We start from the raw sequence: 23855 nt of genomic DNA, 5'->3' as shown, positions 1-23855 counted from the left end.
GTTATAGGGGTCAGGAATCTGTGGGCTTGAGGCCACATATGACCTTCTAGAGCCTTGGGTGCAGTCTTTTGACTGAGTCCAAGTTTTACAGAACAAATCCTTTTATTAAGGCGATTTGTTCTTTGAAGTTTGGATCCAGTTAAAGGGTTGCACTTGAGGACCTAGAGATCCACATGTGGCTTCTGGGGAGGCCACAGGTTCCCCACCCTTGTCCTAGTATACATTAATGCAACTTCCTTACTAACATTTTATTTAAAGTTTTCTTATCAATAATCATTATCAAAATTGGTCTATACTTTTCTTTCTCCTTTTGATTCCCTATATTTAGTTACCAGTTTTTGTCATAGAAGGGATATTTTAGGATCACATTTTTACCACTTTTTGCCAGTTCATGTAGTATTTGAATTAATTATTATTTAAATGTTTGGGAAAATTCAAGGGGTTTTGTTTTTTGTTTTTATTTGTTTTTGCTAAATTAAAAAAATTAACTTTCATTTTTTAATTTTGAGTACCACTTACTGTTCCTCCCTCCACTCATCCCTTCGCCTACCCATTGAGAAGGCAAGTGATATAATATACATGATACATAAGATATTTCCATGTTAGCCATGTTGAAAAATAAAAAGCAAGAAAAATAAAGAAAATTTTAAAAAACAAAGTGATCAAGACTGATTTAGAGCATTTTTTTCTGTATGCCTGTTGATAGCCTTATTTCTTCTTCTGAGTACTATTTGTTCCTGTGAATTGTGAAATGGCTTTTATTTTTATCAATTTGGCTTAATTTCCTTATCTGATAGGTATATTTTTCCATGCTCCCTTAATTTTTCGAAATCCTTTACCCATTTTGATCTTATCTTGGTATACAGTGTGAGATTCTGGTCTCAGCCTAGTTTCTGCCAAATTGCTTTCCAGTTTTCTCAGCAATTTTTGTCAGATATTGAGTTTTTGTCCCCAAAGCTTAGATCTTTAGACTGTTCAAACACTAGATTACTATGGTCATTTATTACTGTGTATTGTATTAATCTAATCTGTATTATTGATCTCCCACTCTTTCTTAGCCAGTAGCAGATTGTTTTGATGATTCCTGCTTTGTAACACAGTTTGAGATCAGGCACTGCTTGGCAGTCTTCATTCACATTTTTTTCATTGTTTTCCTTGATATTCTTGTCTTCTTGTTCTTCCAGATGAATATTGAATTTTTTTCTATCTTTATAAAATAATTCTTTGGTCATTTGATTGGTATGGCATTGAACAATTAAATTAATTTAGGTAGAATTGCCAGTTTTATTACATTGTCTCTGCCTGTCCATGAACAGTTAATATTTCTCCAGTTCAGGTCTGTCTTTATTTATGTGAAAAATGTTTTGTAATTGCGTTTATATATTTCCTATGTTTGTCTTTCCCATAGACTCCCACATGGTTTATATTGAATTGTTATTTTAACTGGACATTTTCTTTCTAGCTCTTCCTACTAATTTGGAGGGGGTCGGGGCATAAAACAGACATGAAGCCGATTTATATGGCTTTATTTTATATTCTAAAACCTTGCTGAAGTTCATTTTTTCAATTAGTTTTTGAGTTGACTCTCTAGGGTTCTCTAAATATACCATCATATCTTCTATAGAAAATTATAGTTTTGTTTTCTCATTACCTACTTCTGTTCAATTCCTTTTTCTTGTCTTATTGCTATCACTAACATTTCTAGTACAATATTGAATGATAGTGGTGATAATGGATATCCTTGCTGATCTTATTGGGAAGGGTTCCACTTTTTCTCCATTAGGGATAATGCTTGTTCTGAGTTTTGGATAAATAATTCATTTTAGTAAACCTTGCACTTATTCCTATATTTTCTAGTGTTGTTGATAAGAATGAGTATTGTATTTTGTCCAAAACTTTTTTGTACCTATTGAGATAACCCTATGATTTTTGTTGTTTCTGTTATTGATATGGTCAATTATGCTTATTTCCCAATATTGAATCATTACATTCCTGGAATAAATAACACCTGGTCTTAGTGTATGATCTTTGTGATATATTACTGTAATCTCCTTTCTAATATGTTCTTTAAATTTCTTTGCACCAATATTCATTATAGAAATGAGTCTGTAGGTTTTTTTCTGCCTTTGCTCTCTCAGGTTTAGGTATCAAAACTATATTTGTGTCATAGAAGGAATTTGGTAGGACTCCTTCTTCGTGTGTTTTCTGAAATAGATAAATGGTTGGTAAAATTCACATTTAAATCCATCTGGTCCTGGAGATTTTTCTTAGGGAGGTAATTTGTTGCTAGTTCAATTTCTTTTTCTAAGATAGGGTTATTCAAGGATTCTGTTTCCTTTTCTGTTAATCTGGGCAATTTATATTTTTGTAAGTTTTTATCCATTTCACTGAGATTGTCAGTTTTATTGGCATGTAATTGGGCAAAACAGCTCCTAATAATTGCTTTTATTTCATCTTGATTGGTAGTGCATTCATCTTTTTTGTGTTTGATACTAGTAATTTGGTTTTCTTTTATTTTTAATCAAATTAACAAATGATTTATTTAATTTATAGATTTTTTTTCATAAAACCATCTTCTAGTTTTATTTATTACTTCAATGGAGGTTTTTTAATTTCAACTTTATTAATCTCTCCTGTGATTTTTAGTATATTTATTTTGGTGTTTAGTTAGAAATTGTTCATTGCTTTTGTTTTTAGTTGCATGCTTAGTTCATTGATGCATTCTTTTTCTTGTTTATTGATGTAAAATTTCCACTATGCACTGCTTTGGTTGCATCTCACAAATTTTGGTGTTGTCTTATTATTGTTATTATCATTATTATCATATTATTATCTTCCCCTTCACCCTCCCCCATTTTGCAAGGCATTTATTGGGCCAGAGAAAGCATGTTGTAATTTGCAAATATTTATTTGTCTTCCAACCTCTTCTCTCTTTCTTCATCAAATGTGAGATTGATGAAATATAAAGAAAAAAAGAAGAAAATAATGACCATAACTGATTAATACATTAAAAAAAATGTGCAGTTTGTAATCCCTGTGGATTCCCCACCTCTGCTAAAGGTTGCATTATGAATATATTCTAATACTGCTTCTTTCAACACATTTCCTTATAATTGTGTGCTATGTAAATATATATGTGTGTTTGTATATATATATGTGTGTATGTACATATATACGCATTTTGGTTGCTCTTTCCATTTACATTATTGAAATCTCTGTGTATATTGCTTTCTTGACTCTCCTTGACTCTGTATCAGTTCATATAAATCTTTCCTTAGTTCTCTGTATTCATCTTCATCTTTCATCATTCCATTATGTTTGTGCACCACAATTTTTTTTTAGCAATTCCACAGTTGGTGGAAATCTACTTTGTTTCTAATTTTTTGCTAGCTCTACAAGTGTTTCTATAAATAATTTTTTTTACATATGGCCATTTCTTTTTGTCAGTGGCCTCCTTGAAGAATAAACCCAGTAGTGGAGTTTTGGGGTCAAAGCATATGGACATTTTATTTACTTTCTTTGCATAATTCCAAATTCTTTTATAAAATGGTTGTACCAATTCACAACTCCACCAGCACTTCAACAATGTGCTTAATTTCCCACAACCCCTCCAATACTGATTATTCCCATATTTTGCCAGTTTTCAAGGTGTGAAGTAGAACCTCAGAGTTGTTTGATTTTCATTCTTTTTAGTAGTGATTCTGAGCATTTTTTTTTTGCATGCGGTTGTAAGTTACTTCTTTGTGAATTGATTGTTCATATTATTTTACTACTTATCTAATGGTGAATCATTCTTGCTCTCTTATGCATCTATTAATTGTTTATATATCTTGGATACCAACACCCTTTAAGAGCAATTTGATATGAAGATTTTTTTTCCCATTCAGTCACTTCCTTGCTTATCCAAGGTGCATTCCTTTTGTCTGTGCAGAAGCTTTTCTGTTTTATGTAATCTAAGGTATTTAATCATTTGTAATTGCCTCTATGTTTTGTTTGGTTAAGAAAATATATCTTACCCATAACTGTGAGAGAGATGTGGTCTGTTTCTCTTTTAATATTTGTATTGTGTGTTCTTAATAATAAGGTCATGTATTAATTTAAAATGAATTCTGGAATATGGTGCAAACTTAGCCTGATTTCTGCAAGATTGCTTTCCAGTTTCCCAGCAGTTTTTATCAAATTGAGAGTTATTTTCCACCTTATTGAACACTGGGTTATTAAGTTGTTGATTCTCCCTTCTCTAGTCTTTTCCATCTCTCTACATCTTTACCTATAGCCAATCTGAGATGGTTCTCATGCTTGTAGTTTTATAGTGTAGTTTGAATTCTTGAGGTGTTCATTCTTCAGTCCTACCTCATTTTATAATTTTACTTGATATTTAGATCTTGGTTTTTTCAAATGAATTTTGTTATTATTTTATAAAATTCTAAAAGGTATCCATCCCTCAGAAAATTTGACTGGCATGACATTGAAAGGCTAAATTAACTTTGGTGGTCTTGTCATTTTTATTCTGTTGGCACAGCCCAGCTTTGAACACTGTTATTTATATTGCACTTCATTTCTTGAAGGGACACTTTGTAACTGAATCTCTGTGTTTTGTATGTATTTGTAGATTGCATATCCACAGATACTTTAAGCCTTTCCTAGTTATTTGGAATGGGATTTTCCTTTCTATTATTACCTATTGTATTTTGTTATTATTACATAGAAATGTAGTTGATTTTTGAGGGTTTATTTTACAGTTTGTCTTTGGTTGAAATGAACCTGTGGAGCCAATCCTTGAAATAATAAAGTTTATTGAAAAGAGGAAATTAGGGGCACCCAGAGTATATGCATGTAGGTAGCCTGAAAGAGACTATGAGAAATATCCACAAGGGCAGGGGTTTTTTTTATACAGAAAACAGAGTAGGAACTTCTCTAGATATCTAAAAATAATTCATGTGCAATACAATTAATTCTCAGATTTTTTTATTTTTTCAGATCTTATTTCAATAAACTTTATTCCAATACAACTAATTTTCAGAATTTTCATCCAGCTATTTTTTCATCGGCGTGTTTATCATGACTTACTCACCTCAATAATGTTGGCATAACATTGACTGAACCATGTATTTGTCTGGTTCTATTATGTGCACCTGGTCGTGGCAGGAGGGAAGCAATTATGCAAAACTACTTCCTAAATCTGGGCTATGTTACAATTTAACCTCCCTAGGATAGTGCTATGTTAGAATTAAACCTTTACTTATCCTTTGCAGTCTCTCTTTTTATACTGTTTTATATTATCACCCACTTAGAGAATTCAGATCTTTTTAGGAACCATACTGACTTACTATGCAATTATACAGTTCTCAGATCTTTATATAATTAATATATGTAGAACTGTGCTATAACTAACAAAACTAATAAAATATCATGATAGGATGAATCAGAATCTTTAGAGCAATATTTGCTTTCAGGAAATATCTCTTAAACCTTTCACTAACACCCCAGTGTTTTTCAGATCCTGGATAATATTGAGTCTTTAGGTAAACGCTTGTGTACAACATTCAGTTAATGTCCATTTAAAGCACAGGATTCTAATTCTGTCATGATGGGTTTAGCTTTTTCCTTCATAATAATTAACATTTATGTAGCACTATGTGCCAAGTACCAGGGAGAATGGGAGGGAGAGAAGGAAGAAGTGGGAGGTGGAAAGAAATAGAGTAGAAGGGAGAAGGAAAAGAAGAGAAAGAGAGACAGATGGAGAAAGACATTGTTAGAAAAAGGAAGTAAGAGGGAAATGCAGAAAGATGTAAAGGAAGGAGGTGTAGACAGAAAGGGAGATGAGAGGGAAGAGAAGAGGATAGAGTTGGAGAGAAAAAGATAGACAATGATGGGAGCAGGAAATGGAGAGAGAGAGAGGCAGAAAATATGGAGAGAAGAGGGAGGGAGGAGGAGAGAGTGAAGGATGGAAGAACAGGAAAAGGAAAAGAGAGAAATAGTGGGGAGAAAGAAATTTATAAAACATTCTCATTCCCTCTTATATCTGTGTCTCTGCATTCTCAACCTGGCCAGAATTAGTAACATGAAGGTGCAGTTTTATCTTTTGAAAACTTTGAAACTATAAGCACAAAAATTTCATATTCTTTTTCTAAAACAATAAGATTTTAAATTTTCCTGTAAGTGTCTAGAAAAGATAGTAGGTAAATCACAAAACCCTTGGGAAATTCTTTGCCATACATATTGAGATGTCCCATAAGTAAAGGCAAAGAAGACTTTAGATTCTTCAGCCAATAGAAAAGAAAGCCAGGAGTAGATCAGTTGCTGAAAAGAACTGGTCAGAGGTACAAAAGTCCTAATAGTAGCATAATTAGCAACAACAAGAATCTTACAGTTCTTAGATCTTTGACAAAATGATAAACATGTCAACCTTCCTTATTAAATTTTCCTTTCTTACAGGTAAGATAAGGGCATTACACGGGAGCTGCCCCTTTTTGATAACTGTTTCCCTAAATCTCCTATTACTGGCAATATTCCTTTCATTTGAGTTTTAAATGAAGGATTTTGTTTAATTCATAGCTATGATTTATCCTTCTAATAACTTATTATAACTGGTTCAGTTCCTTTTATTGAAATGCCATCATTACTAGAGTGGACTCCCAATACAGAATCAATCATTTTCCTTTCATCCATGGTGCTTTTCCAGTGTGGGGTGAAACTTCCATTTTCCTACATTCCCATCCTGAAGCAAAAGGCACATAGTAACAAAATCAGGTGAATTTTCTTTGGGATTTCTAAAAACTCCCTTTCTGGGTACAGAATATGGTAACCTACAATTCACATATCAGGTCTCTTCCCAATAGATTAACCCCCAAAAACATGATTTTCAATTGAATTGAAGGTTTGGGAAAAGTTTGAGTGTTCCATTGTTTCACCTCTTCTTTTTCATAATTTTTTTGAGGCATTATACTCATCCCTAAAATACTAGTAATCCATGTGTTTTGGATGCAGGATTTCTAAAAATCCCCTTAGACAAACCAGCTCGTAGTCTTCAAATGAACTCTCTTTGGCCACTGCAAATCTAGCCCTTTCTTAAGTATAAACATTCTAAACATGACAGAGAGATTTTAGCCATGCACATGTACATGCAGAAAGAGAGAGAGAGAGAGAGAGAGAGAGAGAGAGAGAGAGAGAGAGAGAGAGTACGAGTACACTGTCAGCAACATACCTAGCTTACCATCTTTACCATTTTAGCCAGTGAAAACCCAGGTGAGATCTTTTTAGAGCCCATGCTGCCCTTTTTCAGATATACAATACCTAATCTCTAGTTTCTTCACAGCTTTTTGTTGACTGAAGCATTGATCAGTATGCAGAATCCCAGCAGGGAGATTTTTTAGAAAGTTAGGGTCTCTTACCTGCTAGAAAATGGCTATGTTTTCCTATGGAGTTTACGCATTGCTCCTCCAGTGTCCAAGAGCCTGTCAGCTATACCAAATCATTACATTGAAATGAACCTATGTGGAAACAATCTTTGACCCTATATAGTTCATTGAAAAGTGTAAAATAGGAGCATCCAAAGTAAATGCATCTAGGCAGAGAGACTGAGAAGCTACAAGAAAAATACACAACACTCTTTTATATACCGATAACAGAGTAGTAGTAACTTCTATGGTTATTTAAAAAATACCTCAGGCAGAGAACATTTGTTTCTTAGAAGTTATTTCAATACAATTTTTTTTCAAAACTGTTATCCCTTTATTTCTTCATTGGTATATTCATCGTGATCTGAGGGGATGATAACATAGACATAAAATTGGCAGAATAATCTGTTGTGGTTTGTTTCCAGTATGTGGACCTATTCTTGGCAGGAGGTAGGCAATGAGGGAAGACTACTTCCTAAAATTGTGCTATGTTACAAGTTAACCTGTAGGATGATATTTTTAACTTCCTTTTGATATTTATATTTGCACCTTTCTAAAGCATTAATATTGTCTGCATTAATATCTTTGCTGATTCCCTAGGATGTTCCATTTATATCATCATACCATGAGCAAAAAGATACTTTGATCTATTCTCTCTTTTGTTTTTTCCTCATCTTATTGTATTTTATAGCATTTACCCACCTCTGTATAAAATAATAGTGGAGAAAGTGAGTGTCCTTGCTTTCCTCCTGTCATAGGAAAAGCTTCGAATGTATCTCCATTGTGTATGATATTTGCTTTTAGTTTTAGATAGATACTTTTTAGGACATTAAAAAACCCTCTAGCCCTATACTTTGTGTGATTTTTTTATATCAATGGACACTGTAGTTTGTTACAGACTTTCCCCAAAACTCTTCAGATAAGCATGTGGTTTTGGATATTTTTGTTTGTAATATGATTATGCTGATTTTTTCTAATGTTGAACCATCCTTGCTTTGCTGACATAAATCCTACTTGATCACAAAGAATGATTTTTTAGATACATTGCTGTAGTTTGATTGACAGGTTTTTATTTAAAATTTTTGAATTAATATTCATTAATGACATTGGTCTGTAAATGGCATTTCTGAACTGTGGCCAAGTTCTTTCAACCCCCCTATACAGCTGGGAAAGTAAGGTCTTAATAAGTCATTTGGTTTGTTTAACAACAATGTGTGCTAAAATTATAAAAGGAAATTTTCAGTGGAGTGAATATAGTTTAGAATATGGTTGAAATGTAGGATACGAGTAAAGGAAAGTTGTGTAGTCTGAATAATTGTTTGGAAGATGTGGAAAAATAAATAAAGGCTGGAGGGAAAATATGGAAAATAGATAAGAAAGTTTGGAGATGCATCCTATCCTTGGACAGTTGCTCTGGGTGCCCTTGTACCAGCTTCAGAAAGTTTAAGAATGTTGACAAGGTTATAGTATTTTGACAGAAAAAGTTTGAAAAAGTTTTGGCTTTAAGTGGGAAAGTTGTGTGAAACTCCATGCATTTATCTTTTGGGGAACCATAGTAATAAAAAGTTGCTGTTTGATTTGGAAGTATATAGAAAAACCGTTATAGAGGGCTAGGAGTAAATTGATAAGTGATGTGTTCTTTCTGAGATTGTAGAATCCAGATTTGAACTAAATTAAAATGTGCTCTTAAGTGTGATGATTGGGATAGGTTAAAACCCAATGTCACAATGCCACTTTTACAATCTTTGGCAGTGGATTGTCTGGAAATAGTGAACCCCATAATATTAAGTAAGTGCTTGGAATAACAAGCCCTTGTGTAAAATATAGTACTATAAAATTAAAATTATGAATCAAGATTCATTTCCACTTGGAAAATAAATCCAGGTATAATTGAATTGATTCTGGTCTTATTTTAAGTGAAATGTGTCTCCTAACATGATGTTTATGATGTGTCAAAATGTATTATACTATTTGACATTAAGAAAAATTGGGAAAATGCGTGGATCTGAAATTTTGTTAATTGGGTCACCTTAAGCAAGTTACTTCACATCTGTTTACATAAGTTTACTAATCTGTAAGGGGATCCATAACAGAACCCACCTCTCAGGGTTTTTGTGAGGATCATATGATTGTAAAGCACTTAACACAATGCCTGGCATAGGACAAGCACTATATGAATGTTAATTGTTATTATTTCTTTAATTAGATGTAATTGTTTTATACATGATAACTTTATGCAGGTTTTAAATGTGATCAGCATACAATTGAAATGGTGACAAAATTATTTTCTATGTAAGGGAATTTGGAAATGCATTCAACTGAATTGAGGTCACTTGAGTGTTAATGGGTTTGTTTCAAGTCTCAGATACATACTATTGTTTATAACATTGTTATATATCTAAACTTTCTTATACTGTGAAATTGGTAACATATTGTATCAATTATGTCATTAAAAGAACAAATTTTCACAACTTGGAACTTCTGAATAACTAAAAGAAGGTGGCAAAATTGTTTGAAAACTAATACATTATTTTATCAGCCCTGCTAACCCTGTTTTATAGTGAGTAGTTTGTATCTGCGATTTGGAAAATGGACATTTCCATCTTTGCCTATACTTAAGAGGAAGTTACAGCTAAAACTATTTGGCTATCACTCCTGGAAATTGTAAGATTGCTATTTGGAATTATTGTCATAATATTAAAACCAATCAAGTATTTACATAGGTATATTAAAAGGAAAAATTACTCACTGATTATTGTGTGAGAAATGGTACAAAGAAATGAACTTGTAGATTCCCCTTATTTTGTAAACTTGCCAGTTCCTAGAAACCATGTGGGTGTGTAAGGTCCATCAGCCCTGATAAAAGAACTTGTTATGGGTTATGGAGTTCCTAAACAATGAAATTGGCTTACTGAGAATTTACAAATTTGTGTATGATATAGAAGTTATTTCTGATGATTGATCCTTACACCAGGACTAGTCTAAGCTCAAGGAGAAGAAGAAAACAAAAACAATTGAAGAATGTTAAGTGAAATCTCTCATGTGTATGTGAATCCTGGTAAACTTTTATTGCTTATTGCAACTCCATGAGAGTAAAAATAACTGTAACTAGGGGCGGCCAGGTGGCTCAGCGAGTAAGAGCACCGGCTCCAGTGTTGGGATGACCTGGGGATCAAATCTGGGCTCAGATACTTAGCACCACACCCAGAAATAAGTGGCCATGTAACCTTGAGCAAGTTACTCAACCCCGATTGCTTTAAAAAAAATAACTGTAACTATCTCTAAGCTGTGATTAGTGAAACTTACTTTTGGAGATAAAGCTCTTAGGATTGTAACTGATATTGTTTTTAATTCAGGTATAATAGTCTGATGGATCATTAAGTCAATAATCCACCATAATAGAGAAATGCCACAAGGTATTCAAAGGCAGTGTGATCCTGAACTGTTTTGGTGGAGGTCTGTATCTGGGGAAAAGTGGAAAGTACATAGCTTAAGGTAGGATCCTTCTGGCTTAATTTCCCCATTGTGTTACACCCTTTTGACTAGGAATGTTTTCCACCTTGTTATTCCTGACTCTGGCTATGAACTGGAATTGTTATTGCATGATTGGTTGTCAGTTTTGACTTTTACCTGAACTCAGACAGAGCTAAAGATGCTTATCCTGCCATATATGTGTTGAGTCATTAAGGACCAGTTTTGATGCTATTACAATCATGTCCCTGCTTTTTTTCTTTTGTAACAAATTTCTTTGATCAGAACAAGTGGTCAGTAGAAGATAAGAGCACAATGCAAGTATGTAAGCGCTGACTGTTTTCAGTCTAAATGTGTAGTCACTCCATATCCCAAGCAACTAAATGGCATTATTATACTTGGGCTTATCATCTGCCTCCCACTACTTACTTAGTCATATGTAAGATTAAGTTCCTGGAATAGCTTGTTCTTTTTGAATGCTATGGAAATAACTAGACAAAGCTAAAAGAAGCTTGTGAAAAAAAGACACAAATACAATATTAAATCATTTTTCCATAGACTAAAGCTAGAACATATCTGAGCTGCTGTAGTAAAATGCATGTGTGTAAGATCTGAGCTATTCAGCTGGAAATATAGTCCTTTCTGTATCATAAGCAACTTAGTAAATGAGTATTTGGCCTAGTCACCTACCTGTCACTAAACATGCATTTCCATATAAAATAAGGTTCTTAAATGTTTCAAAATGATGTGAGAATAATTGGGTATTGTTGCAAAAGTTTATGGGACCATGCTGTTATTCTATTAATAATTAAAATGAAATCAGAAACATCTTCAGTTTGGTTTGAAAAAATAAATTTTAGTGCACTCAGTTCTCTTAGAGGAGAGTAACTTATAGAATAATTTGTGTTACCCCAATGGAAACATCAATTTTATTTAAAATTCTTATTTAATGTGGAAATAACACTTGTTGTTTACTTTGGTTCAAACATGTTTTATTATCAACAACTTCATTGATATGCACTGTTTTGAAGTTGATTACTTAAGTTTATCTCCACATCCCATCCCAAGTTTTTTGGTACAATTGAAGTTAACTTGGTAACTTTTATGCAAATTCATTTGTGTATCATAGGTCATCTTCTTAAAGAGTGTTCTACAATATATGTTTTATTGTGAGGAGAAGATCCTTATCTGTCCCTGTTCCTCCTAAAGGAGAAATTCAAGAATTGAATTGAATTGGAATTAAATTAATTAAGTGGTATTTTAATTTGGAGTTCTAAATTAATTAACAATTAAAATAAATTTTGTAAAATAAAAAAATGAGTATTAGTGTTGCAAAAACAACAAAATCAAATGAATATATATGTAATTTGGAAGGTTTTAAGAGTTCTGCCTTCTGTGGTATTTAAAATATTTAGTTTGTATTTAAATACCTTACATATATCAATATAACAGTAATCTTTTAACTTGTTAACAATATTTATATCAGATACAGAGTTTAGATAACAATATAAACAGCATGGGTTAATTACAGCCTAAATTCTCTGAAGTTTCAGGTGAGCTATGGGCTCCTAATTTGATAGTCCCCTTATAGTTCTGTTATTGATTAAATCAGAAACATGAGGTTTCTATCGCATGTACTAGTTGTTAGAGAAGTAAACTTTCTGACTGGTACTGAAATCTTGTATTGAGAACTGTTTTGTAAAAGATTATAACAAAAATGTCTAAAGATTCTTTACAAGTAACTTGTAACCAGAAAAGAAGTCCACTGAAATGGTGCCCCTGAGGGCATAATATTTTCCACACTTCCTTGAGAAGAAATGTACCAGGGACAGGACAACTGCATGGGACGTCTGAGATCCAAGAGAAATGTATTCATTGAATGGATATTGAAAGGGTTACTAAATTGCAAGGAGACTTAATAATTGTTAATATTGATGTCCATTATTGTACCCCTTTGGCTTTTATTTTTCATATCTGTATCTTAAGTTCTCTTGGCTTTCTTGATGTTCTCTGATTTTTTCCTTCTGGGTTAATCTCTGATTTTGAACATTCTTACTATGGCTTGTACTGTGCTTCATTTATGGTTATAATCTTGACTATAATTTGGAACTATCTTATATCAGCTGCAAGACATAAAAGTACCTTGTTCACTTGTACATGTTCTTCATTTTCTGTCTCTTGACCTTTATCCTTGTTTGCAGTCTCTTTTACCTTCAGAGACTCTTCCTAGAATGTTTTACCAAGTAAACTCTATGTGGTCATTGAGTCACCTTTCACCAAGAGGGTGTGGGGAGTGAATGTTAAGGGCTGCCTTGCACTTTTCCTTTTGACTTGCCATATTTTTCAGAAACATTGGACCTAGAATATGCAAGAGGCCCTAAATATGTCAAGGATGAGCCCCACCCTACCCTCAACCTGACACAGTTGTTTGCACCCCAAGCTGGATTTCCTGTGTGTTCTTAGGAGTCTAGACAGGCGCCATTCAGTCTGCAACAGAATAAGAAATTATTTCTGTAGCTTGTAGATGATCTTATAGATTATCAAACCATCATATCTTTGTGGTCCAGTAGTTCCCAAGGGAAAAGAATGCTGCTTTTGCTATTTTACTTTTTCATGATTTCTCCTGTCCTTTGGGGGGGAATTGGTCCTTTTCTCCTCCGCTACGACTTTCTCTTTTTTTTCTAACTTAATACCAAGGCTTACCATGTACTGCTAGGCTCCTTGGCATAGAGAATTCCCACATACATGTGCCTTTCTCTTGTAATAAGAAGTTAAAACCCTTGTCTCATGGACTTGTGATTTGATTTTGGTTAACACTGTACATAATATACCAATTATTTTTTCCTTCTGGTTCTATGATATTTCACTTTCCTCATTTGCTATTTTATTGATTTGACTTTTTCCCCTCTTCTTTTTAATTGAATTAGCTAAGGGTTTATCAATTTCATTAGTCTTGTCAAAGAATCAACCTTTAGTTTTAGATATCATTTCTTTGGAGTATTTTTGTTTTCAATATGTCTGTTTCTTCTCTATTTTTTAATATCTTTGTGCTTATTTTAAGCTTGTTTATTTGTTGGCTTTCTAATTTTTTCAATGAATATTCAGTTCACTATTCTTATCTTCATTGTTGTTAATATATATTTGTAAAGATACACACACATATTTCCTCTTTAGGACTGCTTTATCTGCATCCTCTCAGTTGTATACTGTTTCTTCTTCATCATCATCATCATCATTATCCTTCTCATATTATCAAATAATTACTTGGTTTTTATTGTTCTTTGAACTTGTCATTATTTAGGATTTCATTTTTAAGTTGACATTTGGTTCTCTGTCTTATGTTTGTGCTGTCTGAACCAGTTACTATTTTTTTTTAAGTTATTGTCTGGGCAGAGAGGTGGAGGTAGGGAGCTGACAGCATCCTTTCATCTCCCCTCTCTGCTCCCCAGTTTCCCCCTCCAGTGCCCAGTGATCAAACGTCACAGGCCCGGCTCTTCGACTCTCGAGTCCCTACCTTGCCGTGATGGCCACTGCCAGCACTGCCCACAGCCCGCCGTACCGGGTCCTGATCCGGGTGTCTGAGATCTACCCTAGAATGGAGAGAAAGCTGCAAAAGTATTTCCAGAACCCATGGAGGTCCGGGGGAGGCAAGTGCAAGGTCAAACTCGGTCCCACTGAAGGTACTTTCTGGGTAGAGTTTTATAAAAAACAAGCCAAGGAAGGTGTGATAGCAAGGAGAGATCATTCTGTGGCAGTCACTGATACAGCACATGTGGATGTCTTCATAGAAGCAAATGAAGACCCAGATGAGAACAACACTTTGGAGAAAAGCCAGCTTTCCTCTCAGACTCAGGCCCTCCCAAAGGAATCTCCAGATGAAAAGAACCCAAATGCAGGAGGTGCTGCTAGCTCCTCTAATTCCTTCACTCAAAAGGTATTTCTCTATGTGGAGGCCCAGCTGAATGTCAAGCTTTCCAAAGAGCAAAGGGAGAAAATTATTAGCCTCTGCCCAAATCTCAGAGTAGATGGAGGCCATGATGGACCTGAGAAAATGATTGGTGACTATGAAGATATTGAAAAAGTTCACCGATTCTTAAGTGATGGTGTCCTGGTAAAAGACCAGAAAGAGAATTTTTCCCACTCAGCCTCAGCAAGAAAAATTGAGCAAGTTATGCCAAAGGACAGTGACAATCCTGTTCCTCACTCAAACCCCAAACAGGTGGCAGAAGAAGAGTCAAACTTTATCACAGTTCCTTTATACTTGTATGAATATTTCAAATATTTCTTTGCTGGAACTATGGACAGAATAGAAAGTGAGCATCAAGTACGTATTACAAGTAATGTGGCATATCCTACGGGCAATGTATGTCTAGGCTTCGAGACAAGTAAGTCAGAGGACAGAAAAGCAGCTCAGGAAGCTTTTATCAGAGCATTTCAAAGGGAAATACAGAACGTGACCCGTCATGATGTTCATTTCACAGATAATAAGCTGGCACTTGATGTCCAAAAAACCCTGAGTGAAATGTTTAAAGGCCTCCGTATTAAAGCTGAAGGAAAAGTCTTAATCCTCTGGGGAAGCCCACAGGTTATCTTAGGAGCTCAACATTTCATTGAAGCCAACTTCTCCCGCAAACAGCCTCTGGAAATGATGGCTTCCCAAAATGTGATAAAGAATGGAATTGAGGTTGATACCGCTCCCTTGCGTCTTCTGTACCAAGAATTCAGAGAAATAGAGATGAAATATGACACTGTAATGGAATTGATGAACAGTCCCCAAACTCGGAAAACCCTCATTGTCTTCAAACCAAAAGACAAAGGCTTAGACCTCTCTGTACATGCTTATGAAAATTTCATTGATCTCTTTCAGATGCTCTTACCACAGATTGCCAAAGAGGTAGTTACGTTGAAACCATTCAATCAGGAGAGAAAGTGTTGGCCTGATAGGGCATTCTTTGAAGACTTTGAAAGAAAGAACCCTTATGTAAGCTTGGAGTGGAATGAACAAGAACTGATATTGACTGGTTTGGCCAAGTACCTTGCAGAAGCAACAAAATATGTTAAGCGATATTTTGGTATTGAAGGTCCTGCTCCTCAGCAGAGACAAGGGCCACCTTTCTTCCCTGTAGGGAATTGGAATAGAGAACCCATATCCCCCTTGGACAAACTTGGTGCAGATTTCAGCATGGCTTTGCCTTCCCTCAAGGCATTGCCTAGCTCTGGGGGCTCAGAAAAAGAGGAGAAGGAAGAAGAGGAGTGTGTCATCTGTATGGAAATCATTCGCCAGAAAGAAGTCCTCCCAAAATGCAAGCATGAGTTCTGTGGCCCTTGTATCAGAGAGGCCATGAAACATAAGCCAGTGTGTCCTGTATGCCAGACTTCCTATGGTATCTTGAAAGGGAATCAGCCAGATGGAACAATGACAACGTCTTACAGAACATCTTCACTTCCGGGTTATAATTCCTATGGCACTATTGTGATTCATTACGACATGAGGGGAGGGATTCAGACTGAAGAACATCCCAACCCAGGAAAACGCTATGAAGGAACAAGACGGGTCGCATACTTGCCAAATAATGAGGAAGGACGGCAGGTTTTGCTTCTCCTCAAAAGAGCTTTTGACCAAAGGCTGATTTTCACCGTAGGACAGTCTCGGACATCAGGGGTCAAAGATGTGATCACTTGGAATGATATTCACCACAAAACTCTCCAATTTGGTGGGCCAGAAAACTTTGGTTACCCTGATCCCAGCTATCTGCAGCGCGTCAAGATGGAGCTGAAGGCAAAAGGAATTGAGTAAGAGTGCCGACTTCAAGGATTCCTTGAGAGCTGGGCTTGCAAAAGCTGTGACTGTGGAAAGGAATCAAAAGAGTCATTAAAATATGTGAAAACTAAAAGATATGAGAAGAAAATAGTTTGCTTAGAGGTAAGAGGAATGAACTGCTTATCTGCTAACCTGTCAAATTTCTTGGAGATTTTGCTTTTTATTAGGCTGATAGCCTCATAGGAATGTAAAAGTTCCTCTAGTGAGACCCCAAAGTGTATCCCTCAGTACTTTCCTGCCTGTCTCCATTTTGCTGTCACCAGAGATGCTGAAGTTAAGGAATCTTCCATTTTACCACTTGTACAAGGTTATGATTGACCCTCAGATCCATTCACATTATTTGTGGAAAGATGTTGGTGGCCTCAGAACACACCAGAACTTGCTCCCTTATAACTGGAATCATAGCCAAGAACATTAAAAAAGTTTGGAAGACATCTGGAAGAAGATTATAGTTTTCAAATACTTATGAATCCTTCACTTCAGAAAGAAACTATCCATCTTTGGTATTCTATCAAAATTAATATAAATTGAGGAGTGGGGCAAGGTATTTCTGTCTTTAATCCATTCCAATGACTTCCAGTCACTTTCAGGAACAAAGAGAAAAGCCTCTGGTTGGCATTCAAAGCCCTTCCTAGCCTTGCCCTCCCTTTTCTTCCCCACTATGTACTTTGTGATTCAGTGATACTGGCCTCCTTGGTGTTTCCTGCACAAGAAACTCCATCTCTCCAGATCGTGCATTTTCACTGGATAGCCACGATACCTGGAATTCTTTTCCTCCACATTTCCAGCGACCAGCTTCCCTGACTTATTTCAAGTCCTACCTAAAATCCCACCTTCTACATGAAGCCTATCTCAAACCCCCTTAATACTAGTGCTTTTCCTGTGTAGTTATCTCCAATTTGTCCTGTATGTAGCTTGTTTGTACATAGTTGTTTGCATATTGTCTTCCCCATTAGACTATGAGCTACTTGAAAGCAGAGACTGTCTTTTGCGTTCCTTTGTATCCCCACCATTTAGCACAGTGCCTAGAATATAGTAGAACCCTAAGTACTTGTTGACTTACTGACTTATTGGCAGGCTCATCGACCTGGGAATCAGAGTTTCCACATTGACAGACAACTGATGTTGGTTTGTGTGCTGCCCTGGTTCTCTGCATTATTAGCTCATCTTTTGGGGCACACCTTGTGGTAGTTGCTCTGTTTGTCTAGTCTTAGTGAGACCACATTCATACCCAAATCTTTTCTGACTTTTAACCTCCACAAAATTTTCTGCTCAAATTCCTACTGTTCTGGATGCCCCCTCAAAAGTGTAGTGGTAGGACAGCAGATGAAATGAGCCTTCATCTCTAAATGAGTCTACCTTTGGTATTTGCTACAGAAAAAAAATTAAACAAAAATATTCACTAAGAGCTGACATACTGGATCCTGTGGCATTGCTTAGAGAATGAAAGAGAGCCTGTGTACAGAGAGGTTTCTTTTCCATTTACAAACATCTTATTGGTGTTTACAAATGTACAACACCCTGTTACCCGAGTGCAGAAGGTCAAGTATCGTAGCTCAAGTGATCTTTAGTTCATTCTCCTCTAAATGATTAAATCATTTGGATCTGACTCTGTGTTTATATTAGGGGAGACATTATTTAGTAGCTGTGTCAGATGCTTCTAATAGAGTGAAAACTGTGTAATGATTAGAAAAAAAGTTGTGATTCGTAAAATATTAACGATTTCTGTGTTTTTACATTTGTAATATCTCTGTGCCCTAAATCAACATAGTCAACATTTGTATAAGTTCCTTGTGTTACTATGAAATATGTATATTCTTTTGCAGTGCCATTTAGAAGATGCAAGAAGTCTTTATGGTCTAGTTTCTCCAGCAATTTGTTCAGTTACTTATTTTCTTTTCCTTTAAATTTCAATTAAAATCATTCCAAACTGAAAGAAAGACATTGATGATTTAGTATATGAACAAGTTCATCTATACTCTTTATCTTTTTATGAGGTACAAATCAGAAATTCCCTCATGTGAGCCAGGAGGATGCTTGAGTCTCAAGTGTGGAGAATGCAGGAGCCAAAATTATTGGGGACCTAATCACAAGCTGAAGGCTGGGAAGGTATAATGAATTAACATGGACCCTTTGGTGGAATAAACAACTATAAATTTCCTGCAAATGTCTAGAAAAGATAGTAGGTGAATCACAAGAATGCTTAATTTGGATAAACTCAATATACAGGTTAACTTTATCTACTTTTCCTTCTTTTCTTACCAGTAAAATTGGGTACTACATGGGCACTGCCTCTTTTTGGTAAGTCCTTATTTCTCTAAGTCTTCAATTACTGACTTTATTCCTTCAGTATGAACTTTAGCAGAGGGTATTGCTTAATGCACGGCCATGAATTATCCTTGGAATAACCAGTTATAAGGGGTTCAATTCCTTTAGTCAAGCCAGAATCATTCCTAGACCAGGCCCACAATACATTCTAAGTTTCCTTCATTTCATTTCCTTCATTGTTTTTCCAGCTTGGAGTGAAATTGCTACTTTCCCTCATCCTCTTCCTGAACATGAAGCCACATAGTACATAAATCAACCTTTTCCTACTGGAGTTCCAAAAAGACCCCATTTGGGGTGTATATATATATATATGTTATATGCTATAACTTGCACACATGGTTTCTTCCTACCAGATCAACAGACAAATTAAGTGATAGCAAAAAAACATGATTTTCAATTAAAGGTCTTATTTGAACAGAGGGTTTGGAGAGAATGAGAGCTTTTAACTGCCTTGCCTCTTCCATTTTCTTCCAAGTTTTCTTGTTTCTGACCATCCAAGTAATTTTTAAGTTTGTTGGAGGCATAATACCCACTTCAAAGATACCAGTAATCCCTTTGCTGTGGATACAGTTTCTCAAAATCCCACTGAGTATTCCAATTTACATACTTCAAGTGAACCTTCCTCCAACCACTGTAAATCTGGCTTTTCAAAATAGAAACATTCCACACATGACAGAAACATATTCACCTCTTGAGATAGAAACCTGCCATCAATGAACAAAACTTCCCATATTTTTGCACTATTTTAGCCAGTGGAAATCCAAATAGGATCTTTTCAGAGCAGGTACTACACATTTTCTAATTTACAATACCTAGTCTCCAATTTCTTCACATCACTTAATTCCCCATGGCATTGCTTGGAGTTCATTCACTACTCCTTCAGTGCCAGGGAATCCTGTGTAATCAGTCAGATTTTCAGGTTGGAATGAACTTATGTAGAGACCATTTTTGAAAGAAAATAAATGTCTGAAAAGAGGAAAATAGTATCATCCAGAGTATATACCTATAGGCAGTCTGCTATAAGTCAATCAACATTATGCACATACTGTGTGCCAAGCACTGTGCTAAACATGGGGGATGCAATAAGAAGCAAAAGATAATCCTTACCTTCAAGGAGTTTACAATCTAATGGGGGAGACAACATGAAAAACATAGAAACAAAATATATACAGAATAAATAATAACTACTTAAGCCTGAAAGAACCAGAATTAAGAGAGGCTGGGAAAGTCTTCATGTAAAAGAGAGGATTTTAGTTGAATTCTAAAGGAAGTCTGGGGACTCTGTAGGTGAAGTTAAGATAGTCCTGGAATTAGGGAGGTATGTCCCATTTGTGGAACATTTAGGAGACAAGGGTGACTGGATCAGAGAGTACATGTAGGTGACTAAGGTGTAAGAAGTCTGGAAAGGTAGAAGGTGGCTAGGAAATGAAGGATTTTGAATGCCAAACAGAACATTTTATATTAGTTCCTGGAGGTGATAGGGAGCCACTGGGAGTTACTGGGGGAGTTGGGGCTCAGGGAGTGACATGACAGGACCTTTTCTTTAGGAAAATCAATTTAGTGAATGGATTGGAATGGGGAGAGGCTTGAAATAACAGACCCTCCAGCAGGCTACTGCAGCAATCCAGGCATGGGGTGATAAGGACCTGCACCAGAGTGGTAGCAGTGTCAGAGAAGAGAAGGGGGCATACTAAAGAGATATTATAGAGGTGGGAGAGGAAATGATTTAGAATGAAGGGAAATTTGTTGCCTATGGAACAGGTATTTCAGAAGGCACAGTGGAAGGGTTGGGTGGTATGGGAGTTACTTAGGGGTGAGAGTTGAGAGAAATGGGGATAAGTAATTCAGTGGTAGGGAGTGTAGAATGCGGTTTGGATAATGATCTTCAGGGGTTCAGAATCACTGAGATAAGAAGGGTATGATCAAGTGTAAGAATATTCAGCATTGAATTGAGGGCACCCCTCCTCTTCCCAGGGGTGGCTGGAGATAAGGCTGAAGGAAGTACAGTATGAGATGGGAGGCACAATTTAGATGATCAGATGGGAAACCCTGCTTCCCTAGTCCTCTTCCCACTGAAAACTGGAGATTAGGCAGGAAAAAGGCATGGCAAGAGGTAAAAGTCACACCTGTGCAACAAGAAACAGAATCAGAAGTCCCATTCCCCACCAACTTTCCTCTTCCCTCAAGAGACAGGCACAGCAGGAGAAGGAAGGCTTGACGTGAAAAGGTAGGTGCTCCTGTTTGCCCCAAAGATTCTCCACATCTTAGTTGCAAGATCAGGCTGGCAGTAGTGGGTAGAAGTTGCCTTGAGCTTGTACCAATGGAAGTTGTTGGCTTGGGACAGAAGGAAGGTTCCTGACCTGGCCTCTTGCCACCTTCCCACAGGGGACATGCTGTGTAAGCAGGGGATAGAAGGCACAAGGCATGACTTTAGAGGAACATTAGTCTCCTCTTCTCCATTGAAGAAGCTTGTTCCTGAAGAGTGGATAGCAGGAAATGATAAGACTCCTATGAAGGGGATATCCTTTGGGGCAGATCAAGATGCCTGCTCCCTTGCCACCTTCCCTCAAAGGACATTATGAAAACTATATTTAGTTTTCCTCCAAATTGTTTTTCTTGTTCTTTGTGTCTTTTCATTCTCCTCATACCTGACTGTGTAGAATGTGAGGAGGAAAAAGAGACATTGCAAGTGGCAAAGGATGTCCGAGGTCTGGGTTGGAGTCAAGGGTCAACCATGAATCAATTTCTCTATCTTTATTTTTCTGTGAGTCCCTTACAGTTAACATTATGCCTGCGTTTCTTCATCCTTAGGAGTACTGCTTGGAAGAGCTTAGCAGTCTAAATCCTGTGTACAACCAGCACCTTTTCCTTTGAAAAGTGAGTTCCCTTCAGGTTCTCCATCTTTTTGCCTGTGAATTCCTTAAAGTTAACATGATTTCTCCATTTGTGGGTCCTAGGAATATTGCAGTGAAGAGCTGAGCAATCTCCCTTTTCTGGACAAATTTCATTTTGAAAAGCTCACTGGTATTTCAGAAAGGTAAGTTTACAGAATTGAATTTGCTTAAGAAATTTATAGAGGTTAGGGGTGGGGGCATCAGTCAGGAGAACCCTGGGCTGGTGCCTCCTGATGGGCCAAAGAAATGGTTCCACTGCACTCACGAGCCATCTTTCTTTGCAAGTGCTCCTACACATCTGTGCCAGTAAAAAGAATAACTTGCTTCCATAAAGAAAGCTCTACATTTAGGGTCACTTTTGAGCCTCTGAGCAAACTGCAAGATTAGTAATTTTCTTATCCCAATGTTGCAGGGAAAAGACCAGAGGATAACACAGGTTAAGTGACTTGGTTACCTTGACAAGTCTGGTAAGTGGATGAGCTGGGAGGTAAAGTCCAGGCTTCCTGACCCTACAGGTCAGGTTGTGACCACCAAGCATTTTGGAACGCTGCCTGTCAACCTTCGTTTTTCCCTCCCCTGCCACATATGTATTCATTCTTGCCATGCTTGACTTCCCTAAGAATTCATGGTCCACATAGCTAGAACTACAGGTCTTTTCAAAGTCCTTCTATTTGGAAACCCCTTATAAGACAACTTAGAAAAGTGAGGCCCTTGGGTTTTCCAAGGTCAAATCAAAAGTCTGTGTCTGATGTACGAATTAGGTCCCCTGCTTGGCAGACTCCAGGTGCTGGCCACTGGCCACTGCCTTGAGTATCCATCTACCTCACTCATGTTTTATTCTTTCTTATTGTTCCCATTCCAGGTGTGCCAGGTCTTTTCCTTTCTGTTCGAGATTAATCACAATAAGAACAGCAACAAAAACAGCTAGAATAATAATTTCAACTACTAAATCAGAAACAAGCACAGCAAATATCATTGAAGGAGTACAGAGTGTGTATGTTATCTCCTTTGACCCAGCAGCAGACCTCTGATTCCGATGCTTTTTGTAGTCCAATTGACAGAGGAATTAAATGATGCTAAGACATGGGAAGTTCCTCAGGCCAGGAGGAAAGACTTCATATGTGGCTGAGGTGGGATTGCTAGTTGGGCCTTCCTGGCTGCAAGTCCAAGGCTCTAAGACGTTTGGCCATCTGGCATCATTTCCATTCCCATACTTTATTTTTTTTTCACCATACCATCATCCTTGGCTTGCTTGGGCATTCATCTTCCACAAGACCCCACGTCCTGATCGGTTGATGCCAAACTGATAGACATGGACATGTGTTTTTTTTTTTCCCTCCATTTTTGTATTTCCTTGATATGATTTCATTTTTCCTCATCTACTTATATTTAAGGGTAGCAAATTAGTGGAAATTTCTTGGGGAAATGTTCTTGCAGGCTCAGATCATATTCTGGGTCTTCCCACTCAGCCAGTTTCTCCTACCTTTGGCCTCTCAGTGCCTTAAGATTAACTTTATTTCTCTGTTGTTTGGGTCTAGGATTATTCCCAGGAAGATCTGAGAAACCTTCCCCTTGTGGACAAAGGTCACAGTTTCTTTTCAAAGGTAAATTTCCAGATTTGCATTTGTTTCAGAAATTTGAATAGCTTTGGTGGGGGGAAAAGGGGGGGGCTGTCAGGGAAAGCCAGGGAGTTTCCCTCCTGATGAACCTTTGAAATAGTTCCCCTGCACTCCTGACACATTTTTCCTTGAAAGTTCTCATGAACATCAGTAATCAGAAAATGAAATACTCCTTTATATGTAATAAGCTCTACTTTATGTGCCTTTTGAGCCACAGAGCAAACTGATTGGTAGTTTTCTTGCTTTAATTTTACAGGTCAGAGAGCTGAGGAGGAGTGAGGTCACATGACTTGGCCCTCTTGATATGACTGGTAAGTGGATG

The 23855-nt window shown here is 36.5% G+C and overlaps 1 protein-coding gene across 9 annotated transcripts in view; it reads left to right on the top strand.

Annotated features, from left to right (window-relative positions):
- The window catches only part of LOC138173611 (E3 ubiquitin-protein ligase DTX3L-like), a 43254-nt gene that overhangs the window by 3997 nt on the left and 15402 nt on the right, over positions 1 to 23855 (top strand). The window contains exons 2-8 of one of the 9 annotated variants that reach the window (XR_011171452.1): positions 18701 to 18801; positions 18958 to 18993; positions 21832 to 21897; positions 21978 to 22057; positions 22327 to 22381; positions 23453 to 23518; positions 23790 to 23844. Coding sequence is in view for 1 of the 9 variants with exons in the window: in XM_069103652.1 (XP_068959753.1) it covers positions 14395 to 16668 (2274 nt within the window). In the remaining 8 variants the exon portion in view is untranslated. Of the gene's footprint in view, positions 1 to 10756; positions 10896 to 14320; positions 18633 to 18689; positions 18802 to 18957; positions 18994 to 21831; positions 21898 to 21977; positions 22058 to 22326; positions 22382 to 23452; positions 23519 to 23789; positions 23845 to 23855 lie in introns of those variants that run through there. The other 8 variants (XR_011171451.1, XR_011171453.1, XR_011171455.1 and 5 more) reach the window with 8 other exon arrangements.

Source organism: Petaurus breviceps, unplaced genomic scaffold (assembly GCF_028583685.1).
Source record: "Petaurus breviceps papuanus isolate PSGF00001 unplaced genomic scaffold, PetGlider_PUasm1.0 611, whole genome shotgun sequence".
NCBI lineage: Eukaryota > Metazoa > Chordata > Mammalia > Diprotodontia > Petauridae > Petaurus > Petaurus breviceps.
Note: the sequence above shows the minus strand (reverse complement) of the source record. Positions and strands in the feature narration are given on the sequence as shown.